Source organism: Hemiscyllium ocellatum, chromosome 36, assembly GCF_020745735.1.
Source record: "Hemiscyllium ocellatum isolate sHemOce1 chromosome 36, sHemOce1.pat.X.cur, whole genome shotgun sequence".
Taxonomy (NCBI): domain Eukaryota; kingdom Metazoa; phylum Chordata; class Chondrichthyes; order Orectolobiformes; family Hemiscylliidae; genus Hemiscyllium; species Hemiscyllium ocellatum.
The window spans coordinates 32,105,433-32,120,468 of NC_083436.1; the positions used below are offsets into that span (position 1 = coordinate 32,105,433).

Consider the following 15,036-nt stretch of genomic DNA (forward strand, 5'->3'; position numbering starts at 1 on the left):
TCGGTCGGCGCAACATCGAGGGCCGAAGGGCCTGTACTGCGCTGTATTTTGCTATGTTCTATGTTCTAAGTCTGAAAAGTGTGATTTGGAGAAGATTTCGGAGGTGGTGTTGTTCCCATGTCATAGACACTCTTACAGGGTGCAGAGATGTTACTGAAGTAATCTTGGAGGATTGCTGCCATGCATCTTAAAGATGGTTCATAATGCATTGGTAAAGGAAGGATTGAATATTGATTCTTGTGGCAGGGGAATTGATCAGACACACTGCTGGATGGTATTGAGTACCTTGTGGTGACCACCTCAATCAGAAGTGTGCTGAGACATCCTGACACTTAAACCCTTGATTGAGGGTCTAACATTGCATGAGGTGAGCTCCTTTATCAGAGTGGACCTCCACTGCACCAGAATTGTTATGGTGCAGAAAGAGGCCATTTGGTCCATCATACCTGCATCATTCTATTACCTAGAGCCATTCTCCTGCTGATTCTCCATATCTCCTGCACACTGTTTCTATTCAGATTATCATCAAATGCCCTCTTGAAAGCCTCAATTGAACCTGCCTTTTGTAGCCACAGTGTTGATATGATTTGTCTCACTCAAATTCTAGTCTTGCCGAAGTCCAAGGACTAAATGATTGAGAAACCTGCCTTATCCATGTACCACAATTCCAGTATTTCCTGAGAAGCTGCCATTTGGCATGAAAACACCAGCGAGTTCCAGGAATTCTGACTGATCCCACAAAAGTCTTTTTTACTGCTGAGGAAACAGCAGCTGACCCTTTCTCTCTCTTTTCCCTTTAAGTTAAAACAGTTTGCAGTCACAATATAGAATTGGAAGTTACAATGATAAATCCGTCGTGCTCAACACCCCATTGCAATCTGCTGACATACGTTTCAGTGTGAGATGTAGAAGAATACTGCATTGCTGTGTGTCCAATTTAGTAAAATATATCAAAGTCAAAGTGGAATGGATAATGGGAATGCTACACATTGAATTTAATATCAAGCATCTTAAATGGCTTTACTTAACCAGCCAGGTACTGCTAACATCACTGTGACCCTATCGTCTATATTAGTGCAGCAATAATGTCCCTTTTATACCTGGTCCAGTTTTCTCTATTTTAAATTTGTAATTACATTTAGTCTGCTTCATTTTGGGAGGGTGAGCACATTATCATGTGACGGATTCCATCCAATGGTTAAGCATTTTATGGATCCACTGGTCCAAACTGCAACATTCGGGATTCCTGCTGGTTAGACAGCTGTGAGATTAGGAAAAAAAAGTAAATAAAATCTAACTGAAAACCTTGCTGCTTCAAAATACAAGGCTCTACTGCACATCACCTTTACAAATGAAAGCCAAGATATTGAAACATACAGGTACGATTCCAAAATCGGGTCAATAGTTGGCTCATTGAGCTCTTTGTAAAATTTTAAAACTGTTTTCATTTGTTGGGCTGATTAATCATGGGACCCAGGCTCTGAACTCATTGACAAGTCTGGTTTGTGGCTTACTTTAGTCATTTCCTCGTTTCATCTACACACCCAGATGTCAGGAAATTCCAGTGAAGTAAGGCTAGCTACTATGTAGAGCTCCATTCTTAAAGTGATAGAATCCTTCACACACATGCAGGAACTTGAACAATCTTGATTCTTAGAATTTACTTATTTAATTATCATTGTTGTGACTGCAGTAGGTTACAGCCTGTGTGATGTCATCTGCATCTCATGGACCAGAGCAGCCCATTTGACCCCTAATCTAGGATCAGGGTACCCAACCTATACATGAGAGGGGCACGATTTCAAATTTTAATCATTAATCATTTAGGCAGCAGAAGGCTGATTCCTGCTCCTAATTTGTGTGTTCATATTTCTGAAAGACACGTCATTGAAAATTCATCTTGCTATCAATCAAAACAAAAAAGTACATTCTTATGAACAAGATTCAAATGTGACAATGAATGTATTGGCCTAGTTTCACATCACTACCCAATATCTGGCATTATGTTTGCTTGCACAAGCTGTCAATGTCTGCTTGTACACTTGACATGGCAAAATGGAGTGTTCTGGATAGACGTCCATCTGTCAAGAGAGATCTTGATTTTGTTTTGATGACATTCATTCTTGAGAAAAGCTGTTCACAGCAATATGTGCTGCCAAATGTTGCAGAGAATTGAAGAGCCTACTTTGATAGATTGGGATAAGACTTTGAAGGAACATATTGACTATAAAATGTCAGGAGGTCATGTTATGTGATAGTTTGGATCTCAATTAGTTCCAGATGACACATATCGTAAGTGTTAATTCCAACTGGATCTACAGACAGCTTTGGTTTATCACCTTGAGTTCCACGAACCTTTGTTTGAATTACAGAGGTTTGGAACTCTCTTCCACATACAGAAGTTGATACTAGACCAGTTACGTTAACTCAGATAAGTTTTTGTTAAGCAAAGGTTTAAAGGGATATGGGCCAAAGGCAGGTGTATAGAGTTAGGCGAGAGATCAGCCATGATCACATTGAATGGCAGGACAGGCTTAGAAGGGCTGAATGATCTACTCCTGTTCCTAATTTCCTATGTTCTTATGCCAGTCAGTGAAGATTACCAACTGAGCTCATCTTATTGGCAGTATTGTGAAATGAATAACTTGCTTTTAAATTCAACCTTTCTTCAGTTAATGTTAACTTCTGAAACTGATCCAAATTGATCCATTCCTTGTAGTTTCACATTCAAATGTGCAAGGTACTTGGTGATATCAGTCAGGAATTCCAAACCTTTAAGCTCTGGTCTCCAGCATCTGCAGTCCTCACTTTCTCCTAGTTGATTTTAACCTACTGTGAATCCTCTTGCAAGGATGCCTTCCTTGAAGAAGCTCTCCTCCTCCCTCAGAAGGGCTTATGCCCGAAACACGATTCTGCCTGAACTGCTGCACTTTTCCAGCAACACATTTTTAAATTCCAAGTCATCCCCAAGTCATTCATTCAGCCATTTGTCACCATCTTTGTTTGTCATAAAGGGTTTAAGGTTTCAGGTGGTGTCCAGAATCTAGCTGGTGTGGTCAGCTAGCTGAGCCAGTAAGTATGGCTGAATTAAATGACAACATTATGGTTTGGTCCGATCTAAAAGTCTCTGATTCAGCCATTTGGACTTTGTGAAGTTGATGGTTGAAACAATCCTTTCTGTCATATGTTTCAGCTCAAGGGACTTTTCATGGAACTGACCTTGAATGAGGTAATAAAGTGGCTGCCTCATGGGGTACTGATTTGAACATTAGACATTTTGAACAGTTGAACATTAAATATGTCAGTCAGTGCAGAAGCTCCATCAGTTGTTGGACTACAGAGTTTGTCCCCTGGATAAATGAATTTCAGCAAGACATGTTTTACTGAAATAAAAATGACTAACATTTGCTAATGTTTAGTGCTTTATTGGACACCAGTCCAGCAGTTCTTCAAAGACATTGGAAGATAGGTGAGCACTTTGGTGATAGTGACCATAATTTGGTTAGGCTTACTTTAGCGATGGGATGGGATAGGTTTATACTGCAGGGCAAGCGTTATGGCTGGGGTAAGGCAATCGTGATGCGATTAGGCAAGATTTAGGATGCATAGGATGAGGAAGGAAACTGCACGGGATGGGCACAATTGAAATGTGAAGCTTGTTCAAGGAACAGCTAATGCATATCCTTGATAAGTATGTACCTGTCAGGCAGGGAGGAAGTGGTCAAGCGAGGGAATCGTGGTTTACTAAAGAAGTTGAATCTCTTGTCAAAAGGAAGAAGGAGGTTTATGTAAAGATGAGATATGAAGGCTCAGGGCACTTGAGAGTTACAAGTTAGCCAAGAAGGTCTGAAAGAGAGAGCTAAAAAGAGCCAGGAGGAGACATGAGAAGTCTTTGGCATGTAGGATCAAGGAAAACCACAAAGCTTTCTACAGGTATGTCAGGAATAAAAGAATGATTAGGGTAAGATCAAGGCCAGTCAAGTACAGTAGTGGGAAGTTGTGTGTGGTGTCCAAGGAGAGAGCAGAGGTGCCAAATGAATATTTTTCATCACTATTCACACTAGAAAAAGGCAATGTTGTCGAGACGAATACTGAGATACGGGCTACTAGACAGGATTGAGGTTCACAAGGAGGAGGTGTTAGCAATTCTGGAAAGTGTAAAAATAGATAAGGTCCTTGGGCCGGATGGGATTTATCCTAGGATTCTCTGGGAAGCCAGGGAGGAGATTGCAGAACCTTTGGCTTTAAACTTTATGTCATCGTTGTCTACAGGAATAGTGCCAGAAGATTGGAGGATAGCAAATGTCCCCTTGTTCAAGAAGGGGAGTAGAGACAACCTTGGTAATTTTGACCAGTGAGCCTACTTTGGTTGTGGGTAAAGTGTTGGAAAAGGTTGTAAGAATTAGGATTTATAATCATCTCGAGAGGAATAAGTTGATTAAGGATAGCCAACATGATTTTGTGAAGATTAGATTGTGCCTCACAAACCTTATTTAGTTCTTTGAAAATATGACCAAATAGGTGGATGAGGGTAAAGTGGTTGATGTGGTGTATGCAGATTTCAGTAAAACCTTTGATAAGCTTCTCCGTGGTTGGATATTGCAGAAAATACGGAGGCATTGGATTGAGGGAGATTTAGCAGTTTGGATCAGAAATTGAAAGAAAACGGAAGGTGGTGGTTGATAGGAAATGTTCATCCTGGAGTTCAGTTACTAGTGGTGTACCTCAAGGATCTGTTTTGGGGCCACTGCTGTTGGTCACTTTATAAATGACCAGAGTAAGAGTATAGAAGAATGAGTTAGTAACTTGCAGATAACACTAAGGTCAATGGAGTTGTGGATAGTGACGAAGGATGTTGCAGGTACAGAGGGACATAGATAAGCTGCAGAGTTGGGCTGAGAGGTGGCAAATGGAGTTTTAACGTGGAAAAGTGTGAGATGATTCACTTTGGAAGGAGTAACAGGAATACACAGTACTGGACGAATAGTAAGATTCTTGGTAGTGTGGATGAGCAGAGAGATCTCGGTGTCCATGTACATAGATCCCTGAAAGTTGCCATCCAGGTTGATAGGGTTGTTAAGAAGGTGTATGGTGTGTTAGCTTTAATTGGTAGAGGATTGAGTTTCAGCACCATGAGATCATGTTGCAGCTGTACAAAACTCCAGTGGGAGTATTGTGTTCAGTTCTGGTCACTGCATTGTAGGAAGGATGTGGAAGCATTGGAAAGGGTGCAGAGAAGATTTACCAGGATGTTGCCTGGTATGGAGAGAAGGTCTTATGAGGAAAGGCTGAGGGACTTGAGGCTGTTTTCATTAGGAGAAGGTTGAGAGATGACTTAATAGAGACATACAAGATAATCAGAGGGTTAGAAAGGGTGGACAGTCAGAGCCTTTTTCCTCGGATGGTGATGGCTAGCACGAAGGGACATAGCTTTCAATTGAGGGGTGATAGATATAGGACAGTTGTCAGCAGTAGGTTCTTTACTCAATGAGTAATAAGGGCGTGGAATGCCCTGCTTGCAACATTGGACTCACCAACCTTAAGGGCATTTAACTCATCATTGAATAAACATATGGATGATAATGGAGTGGTGTAGGATAGATAGGCTTCAGATTGGTTTTACAGGTCAGTGTAACATTGAGGGCTGAAGGACCCGTACAGCGCTGTAATGTTCTATGTTCTATTGAAAGTTTTGGGGACTCCTCATACAAAGGTTATGAGTTTGAGCCGTCTCCCTCTCACCTTATTCATTCACTGAGATCGAGACAGTGAAACCGACAAACATTGAGCCTTTTTTTTCAAAGAGCGTCGAATGCCGGATGCTACATCATCTAGTCTTCTTACTAAAGTTTGATGTGAAAGAAATGTTTTCTCTTCCATCAAGATTTTATCAGGGACAGGTCCCAGTTGTAAAGAACTTTTCACAAATTCCCGATCAGATAACTGTTTCCCTGTCATGCAGTTGTTTTGGCTATCAGAAGGGTACTCTTGACTGCTGCCTCAGAATCCTGCTGGGGCTGTCAAAGTTTGCAGTGACTCTAGATGTAGTAAGCCTTGAAAACTACTATCTTCTGTTGACATATTCCCAGATGTATGAGGCGTTTGGCAGCTGACTAATACAAAGTAAGCATATAAAGCAATATCCACTTCACTATACAAAATAAAGAACAGAGAACTGCAGATGCTGGAGATCTGAAACAAAAACAGAAATTGCTGGAGAAACCCAGCAGGTCTGGCAGCATCTGTAGAGAGAAAGCAGCATTAGTGTTTCATGTCCGGTGACTCTTCGTCAGAAGACAAGAAAATGTGTTTTTTATGCTGAGCTGTAGCAGGGGAAGAGGAGGGAAGGGGAGACATGAGAGGATAGGTGGAGAAGGAGCCTAGAGACAGCGATATGAAAGTACATAAACAAGGAGATTATGATAGCAGGCCAGAGCAGAAGAGCTGAATAAGTGATAATAAGAGCTAAGAGCAAGAGAGGATGGGTGGCTGTACTGAAAGCAACCCCTATAATGTGATTTTGGGACGAGGAGTACATGAGAACAGGTGACTGTGCTAAAAGCAACCAATGTTATAACAGGACCAGGTAAAAAACATAGAAGGATAGAATCAGGCTCTAAAGTTATTGAACTCAATGTTGACTCCTAGAAAATTTCCCCGAGTGGAAATTGAGATGTTATTCTTTGAGCTTGTGCTGGAGGCCTGAGACAGAAATGCTAGAGTGGGAATATGGTCATGTGTTCAAGTGGCAGGAAACTGGAAGTTCAGGGCCATTTTTGTGAACAGAATGTAGATATTCTGTGGACCGGTCACCCAGTCGGCATTTTATCTCCCCAGTGTAGAGGAGACCACATTGTAAACAGTGAATACAGTAGACTAACTTCCCCACTGTTGCCTTCAGCATAAATACCAATTTTTCCTCATAGTAAACAGTTCTGATGAAGAGTCACCAGACTCGAAATGTTAACTCTGCTTTCTTCCCACAGATAATGCCAGACCTGCTGAGTTTCTACAACAATTTCCATTTTTTTCCACTTCATTATATAGTGGGTTAATTGGCAATTTATCTAAGGATAAATCTGATAAGGTACAACTGCCGACACACCTTAAATTAGATGAACATAATACAAAGTACTCCCTCCATATTGGCATGGTGACACTTATCATCCTCTTCCAATTGGCAGGGAGCTGGATGAATTGAACATTTAGGGTAGCATGGTGCCTCCGTGGTTAGCTCTACAGCCTCACTGCACCAGGGACCCAGGTTCAATTCCAGCCTTGGGTGATTGTCAGCATGGGTTGCCTATGGGTGCTCTGGTTTCCTCCCACAGTCTAAAGATGTGCAATTTAGATGGATTGGCCCTGGTTATTATAGATGGATTGGCCATGGTAAAATAAACCCCACACAGGATGTGTCTGGCTGGGATGCTCTTCGGATGGTTTGTGTAGACTCAATGGGCCAAAGGGCCTTTTTCTGCACTGTAGGGATTCAATGAACATGAAAATCTTAGCAGCCAAATGTAAGTTTGAGACCATCTCAGTGAGTCCAAGAATTAATGTACCTTTTTGCCAAGTACACTGTCAAAGGGTCTGTCTTCTCTGTTTCTTACATCCCTTACCTACTTTGCTCTTCCATCTGCACCTTTTGTCCCCTTGCCCTCCCATATTAGCTTATACCCTCCACCATGGGAATCATTATCTGTTGTTCCTAGCTTTGGTCAGCTGAAGTCATATGAACCATTCTGGTGGCAGGACTCCTCCAAATGTCCTAGGAAACTGTAGCCTTCCAGCACCATACTTGCTCTCCATCTCTGCCAGTCTGTTCTCTCTCCCAACTCCTTTTGCCCCTCGCTGTTAAACCTGTTTGATGCCTGGAAGGTACCATTTCATTTGAGAGTGAAACAAACTGAACCTCTGTCAATCAAGGAAACTGTAGCATACTTTTAACATCCTGTTGAACATTTGTTCGGAGTTGAACATTTTCCTTCTGTTTTGCAGGAAAGAAGGTTTTTTACCCAGTCCTCTTCAGCCAGTATAACCCTACCATTATTTATGGTCACCATGACTCCATTCCACCCATTGAACAACAGCTGGTAAGTGTGGTGTTTCAGTGTACAATACATAGCTGTGGAATGATATAGAACAATTAGTCTTTATGGACAACCTAAGAAGTTATAATGTGCCAGATTTTCAAATATATACTCAACTTCCTGGGCTGCTAATTAGATTGACTGCTCCATCTGTCTCCAAAGATGATGAACTGCACCCAGGGCATTTGTCACTTAAAATAGAATCCCGACAATGTCAAAGTACGCCACTTGGCTGGTTGAGTCACCCAACCCTTTGAAGAGCATCCCACCCACACCCAACCCATCCCTGTAACACTGCATTTCCCACAGCTAATCTATCCTGTCTGCACAACCCTGGATACTATGGACAACTTAGCACAGCCTACCCAATCCATCTACCCTGCCCCTCTTTGCACTATGGGGAGAAACCAAAGTACCTGGAGGAAACCCACGCAGGCCCAGGGAGAACATGCAAACTCCACACGTGCAGTTGCCCAAGGATGGAATTGAACCCAGGTCCCTGGTGCTATGACCACTGAGCCACTGTGCCGCACTGAATTGAATTCTGTCAGATGTGCTTGGAGAGGCTGCTCTCTAAGGGGCAGTCTATTCTGCAGCTGACCTAGATAAACAGCAATGGCCTAAGGTCTATCGATTGTATTTCACTTTCAGAGGGCTTACTTTCCTACCGTTTGGTTGTTTCTTTTGTCCTTTGCCCTTCCTCACTGCTCATCTCCCAAGCACTCTGCCAACAGCAAAGTCTCCCCATACGTCAGCACCAATCCTGGTCAAGGTGAGGTCCTGCCTTTAGATGTCACTGTATCTCTGAGATGAGTGATTTGTCGGCCTCGTGCCAACAGCAAGGTCACCATGGAACATGTCTTTTGGGGATATGACTGTCACACATTTAGCGAACGAAACCTAGGCAACGGATCTTTGCACTGGTCACATAAGGCCTGTTGTACACATTAGGAAGCAAGTTATTGAAGTGTCACCTGGACTGCTGTATGGGAATGTATGGGTTCTTCATTTCTCACCTCAACTCAATTCACAGTCAATAGTCATGAAGTGCTGCCATCATGTGGTGAGCCTGCTGTACCACCACCAAAAATGAACGTTCACACGTTCTCTTCCCTTTTCTAGAGTACGGCTCCCACGTCCTTACTGCTGTGCGAGAACCTAGGCGACATGACCCCAGGGCAGGATGGCAGCAGAACTGATCCTATTCCCTCTTGAAGTTCCCATAGGTGCTTTCCAGCAGGGGTCAGTAGATCAGTGATAAGCAGCAACAAATCCTGGTTTCCTCCCCTTGCCGATAGAATCTGAGGGCAGGTGTAGCAGTTCCTACTTCATCCTCAGCTGGGATCAAGTACCTCAGTAGACACCGAGGTTTCCTCCTTCCTGGTGTTGTCATCCTATTACAGAACTAGTGCGAGTCATGAGGGGAGACAGGGCTTTCGGCTGTGTGTTCATGTTATCTCGTGGAGTGCACAGGCATTGAGTAGAATCGGCCATTTGACTGTGCTGATCATTCCCTGATTATAGCTGCATCATTTTGTAAGTAGAAATAAAAGGGAGAACATGAGAAGACAGTGCAAAATCTGAAGTAACAATTCACGTGGACTCTTTGTTTTGTTAAAGGTGATCAAGAAAGATTCAGGCTTCTGGAGGGACTTTGGTTTTGGAATGACTTGCCAATATAGATCAGACTTCATCAATATAGGTAGGTATGAAGGGCTTTTGCCCGAAACGTCGGTTTTGCTGCCCCTCGGATGCTGCCTGAACTGCTGTGCTCTTCTAGCACCACTAATCCAGAATCTGGTTTCCAGCATCTGCAGCCATTGTTTTTATCTAGTATAAACTAAAGTGACAAATGATTTGAAGATGATGGTGTTGGACTGGGGTAGTCATGAAGAAGCAGCGCTTTGAAAGCTAGTGCTTCCAAATAAAGCTGTTGGACTATATAAACTGGTGTCGTGTGGATTTTTAACTAAAGAGACGAAGGATGTGTTTTCTTCTTCAAGCAACAGCAAGACTGCCACCTACTGCATTGTTGCCATTATTGAAGGATGTAATGTGGACTGGCTTGTGCTGTCATCACACAGTCTCAGGAACAGATCACACAAGTCTGCATCCTTACCAAGGCTGGGACCTTGATTTCTGAAGATTGAAGAAAGGGGAATATATTTGAAATTGGGATTTTAAAAAGTATTAATGGCATTTGCTTTTAAGCCCTACACCTTTGATCAGCTGCTATATTTTGTCCATAGATACCTATAGAGCCAACAAACAGGGGAAATGTATTTGTGTGTCTCTGATCCATTTTCATCTAGCTCTGCCTCCTCCCCCCCTCTCTGCAATACACTATCTCCTCCCACCCACCCTACCAAGCTCGATACTCTAAGTAACAGTGTTCTCTTCATTTATATTGTCCACTCAAACAAAACCTGACATTTTGTATTCGCATGGAATCCCAAACAACTTTACAGCCAAACTTCCAAACAATCACAGTTCCCGTAATGTGGCGGTCCACATTTACACTGCAAGATCTCACAGACACAATGTGACCAATTATTGGTCAGGACACCTCAGAGAGCTCTCCTGCTCCTCTTCAGAACAGTGTCCTAAGTCTGTTTATATTCACTACTGGGGAAGATGTGGTCACAGTTTAACATCTCAACCAAAGAAAACAGTGAGGTACTCCCTCAGTATTACACTGAACTGCCAGCCTACACTATGTGCTCAAAACTTCAGTGTGAGAATTGAATCCATTACCTACTGACTGAGCCAGGTATCTCACCACTGAGCTACATATGACACTCAATTGTAAGAGAGAGACTGAAGAAACAAAGATGTAAATAATAGACAATGTGTGCATTGACTGATAGGAAGAGATTGAGTGGATTGGTCCTGTACTCATTGGAATTTAGAAGAATGGGAGGAGATCTTATTAAAACATACAGGGTTCTTAGGGGACTCGACAGGTGGATGTTAAAAGTTCATTTTCCCAGTGCAGAAGGGGCTAGGACTCAGAATAAAATGTTGTACATTTAAGAGAGAAGTGACAAGGAATTTCTTTTCTCTCTTAGGGAAGTGAATTTGTGGAATACTTTACTACAGAGGGCTGTTGAGGCTGGTTCATTAAATCTATTCAAGGCTGAGATAGATAGCGTTTGAGTCAGTAAGAGAGTCAAGAGTTATAGGGAAAAAGCAGGAAAGTAGACTCAAGTGTTATCAGGTCAGCTATGGTTTTGTTGAATGATAGAGCAGACTTGATGGGCTGAATGGCCTAATTTTGTTCCTGCGACTTGTGGCCTTACCAGTAGTGATGAGAGGGGATCCCTAAGTGGGCATTTAAGCTCCTTAAGTGGTCCAAGAATGATCAGGCCACCCAAAGCCTCCCACACCTCAGGGTAAAATACCAGGAGAAGTGAACTGGCAAAGGGCATTGTGGCAGTGCCCATGCTATCGGATTATATGTCTACCTTGCCTGTTCCCAGGAATGGGGCAAAAGACTGTCTATCTCTTATCCCCCCAGCCTCTCTCACCATGTTGAGTTGGAGGTACCAAAGCTCAGGGAAGCTGTATTGAATCTGGAGGAGTTGTAATCCACTCTCACTAGATAGATGCCAAGGTGTTAAAGCATTAAATACTAGAGAGAGAGAGAGAGAGAGAGAGACTGCACAAACAGGTTGTGACTTTCTTTGAGCTCTTTGTGTATGTAATGTAATATAATGGGAGAAGGCATTTAAAATAGTCTAAGTATTAGATTGGGTAATAGAACATAGAACAATATCGCACAGGAACAGACCCTTTGCACCATGACGTTGTGCTGAACATGACGCCAAATTAAACTAGTCCTTTCTGCCTGCCCCTGGTCCATATCCCTCAATTCTGTACATATTCATGTGCTTATCTAAAAGTCTCTTAAATGCCTCTCTTAAATATCGTATTTACCTCCGCCACCACCCCTGGCAGTGCGATCTAGACTCCTACCACTCTTTGTGTAAAAAAACTTGCCCTTCATATCTCCTTTACACTTTCCCCATACACCTTAAATGCATGCCCTCTAGTTTTAGATATTTCAGCTCTGAAAAAAAGATTCTGACCATCAATCCTATCAAGGCATCTCATTTTATAGATTTCTATCAAGTCTCCACTGCTCCATAGAAAACAAGGTAAAACCGATGACTGCAGATGCTGGAAACCAGATTCTGGATTAGTGGTTCTGGAAGAGCACAGCAATTCAGGCAGCATCCAACGAGCAGTGAAATCGACGTTTCGGGCAAAAGCCTTCCTGATGAAGGGCTTTTGCCCGAAACATTGATTTCGCTGCTCGTTGGATGCTGCCTGAACTGCTGTGCTCTTGCAGCACCACTAATCCAGAATCCATAGAAAACAACCCAATCCAGCTTCTCCTTATACCCTCTAGTCCAGGTAGCAGCCTGATAAACCTTTTCTGCACTCCCTTCAAAGCCTCCACATCCTTCCTGTCATGTGGCGACCAGAATTGAACACAATACTCAAGTGTAGCCTAACCAAAGTCATGCAAATTACCAATAAACTATGCCTTCTCACCGAGGTATCTAACTCAAGGGTGTACAAACTCAGGAGGAGAGCTACGCCATTTTTGACTGAAAGCTGGGAATATCTTTCCCCTGCCAATCACTGGAGGTCTGAAAATCTCTGTCCTCAAAAACATAGGTCACCTGAAATTTTCAGGATTTAACGGATTCTTGTTAGGCAACATTGCCGAGGGATAGGAGTTACATTGATTTATGTTGAAACTGGCTCAAAGGACTAAATGGGCAAAAATGTAATGTTCTGGATGTCAGTTTGCTCGCTGAGCTGGAAGGTTTGTTTTCAGACGTTTCCTCACCATATTAGGTAACATCATCGGTGAGCCTTTGGTGAAGTGCTGGTAGTATGTCCCGCTTTCTAGGGTTTAGGTTTCCTTAGGTGGATGATATCATTTTCAGTCCTTTTTCTCAGAGGATGGTAGTTGGGAACCAAATAGTCTTAGAAATATACAGCATGGAAACAGACCCTTCGGTCCAACCCATCCATGCCGACCAGATATCCCAACCAATTGAGTCCCAACTGCCAGCACCCAGCCCATATCCCTCCAAACCCTTCCTATTCATATACCCATCCAAATGCTTTTTAAATGTTGCAATTGTACCAGCCTCCACCACTTCTTCTGGCAGCTCATTCCATACAAATATCACCCTCTGTGTGAACAAGTTGCCCCTTAGGTCTCTTTTATATCTTTCCCCTCTCACCCTAAACCTATGCCCTCTAGTTCTAGACTCCCCAACTCCAGGGAAAAGACTTTGTCTAGTTATTCTATCCATGCCCCTCATAATTTTATAAACCTCTATAAGGTCACCCCTCACCCTCCGACACTCCAGGGAAAAAAGCCCCAGCCTGTTCAGCCTCTCCCTATAGCACAAATCCTCCAACCCTGGCAACATCCTTGTAAATCTTTTCTGAATCCTTTCAAGTTTCACAACATCTTTCTGATAGGAAGGAGACCAGAATTGTATGCAATATTCCAACTGTGGTCTAACCAATGTCCTGTACAGCCGCAACATGACCTCCCAACTCGTGTACTTAATACTCTGACCAATAAAGGAAAGCATACCAAATGCCGCCTTCACTATCCTATCTACCTGCGACTCCACTTTCAAGGAGCTATGAACTTGCACTCCAAGGTCTCTTTGTTCAGCAACACTCCCTAGGACCTTACCATTAAGTGTATAAAAGTCCTGCTAAAATTTGCTTTCCCAAAATGCAACACCTCACATTTAACTAAATTAAACTCCATCTGCCACTTAGTCCATTGGCCCATCTGATCAAGATCCTGTTGTAATCTGAGGTAACCCTCTTCGCTGTGCACTACACCTCCAATTTTGGGGTCGTCTGCAAAGTTACTAACCATACCTCTTATGCTCACATCCAAATCATTTATGTAAATGACAAAAAGTAGAGGACCCAGCACCGATCCTTGTGGCACTCCACTGGTCACAGGCCTCCAGTCTGAAAAACAACCCTTCACCACCACCCTCTGCCTTTTACTTTTGAGCCAGTTCTGTATCCAAATGGCTAGTTCTCTCTGTATTCCATGAGATCTAACCTTGTTAATCAGTCTCCCATGGGGGACTTTGTCGAATGCCTTACTGAAGTCCATATAGACCACATCTGTCCTCATCAATCCTCTTTGTTACTTCTTCAAAAAACTCAAACAAGTTTGTGAGACATGATTTCTCACGCACAAAGCCATGTTGACTATCCCTAATAAGTCCTTGCCTTTCCAAATATATATACATCCTGTCCCTCAGAATTCCCACCAATAACTTGCCCACCACCGAGGTCAGGCTCATTGGTCTGTAGTTCCCTGGCTTGTCCTTACCACCCTTCTTAAACAGTGGCACCACATTAGCCAATCTCTTGTCTTCCGGCACGTCACCTGTGAGTATCAGTGATACAAATATATCAGCAAGAGGCCCAGCAATCGCTTCTCTAGGTTCCCACAGAGTTTTAGGCTACACTTGATCAGGTCCTGGGGATTTATCCACCTTTATGAGTTTCAAGACATCCAGCACTTCCTCCTCTGTAATGTGGACATTTTGCAAGATGTCACCATCTATTTCCCTACAGTCAATATCTTCCATGTCCTTTTCCACAGTAAATACTGATGCAAAATACTCATTTAGAATCTCCCCCATTTTCTGCGGATCCACAGAAAGGCCGCCTTGCTGATCTTTGAGGGGTCCTATTCTCTCCCCAGTTACCCTTTTGTCCTTAATGTATTTGTAGAAACCCTTTGGATTCTCCTTAATTCTATTTGTCAAAGCTATCTCATGTCGCCTTTTTGCCCTCCTGATTTCTCTCTTAAGTATACTGCTACTGCCTTTATACTCTTCTAAGGATTCACTTGATCTATCTTGTCTATACCTTACATATG

The 15,036-nt window shown here is 42.8% G+C and overlaps 1 protein-coding gene across 3 annotated transcripts in view; it reads left to right on the forward strand.

Moving 5' to 3' along the window:
* Nucleotides 1-15,036, forward strand: part of LOC132833350 (chondroitin sulfate N-acetylgalactosaminyltransferase 1-like) — a 193,973-nt gene that overhangs the window by 170,272 nt on the left and 8,665 nt on the right. For all 3 annotated transcript variants that reach the window (XM_060851545.1, XM_060851542.1, XM_060851544.1), the window contains 2 exons: nucleotides 7,999-8,093; nucleotides 9,711-9,792. In XM_060851545.1, coding sequence (XP_060707528.1) covers nucleotides 7,999-8,093; nucleotides 9,711-9,792 — 177 coding nt within the window. The remainder of the gene's footprint in view (nucleotides 1-7,998; nucleotides 8,094-9,710; nucleotides 9,793-15,036) is intronic.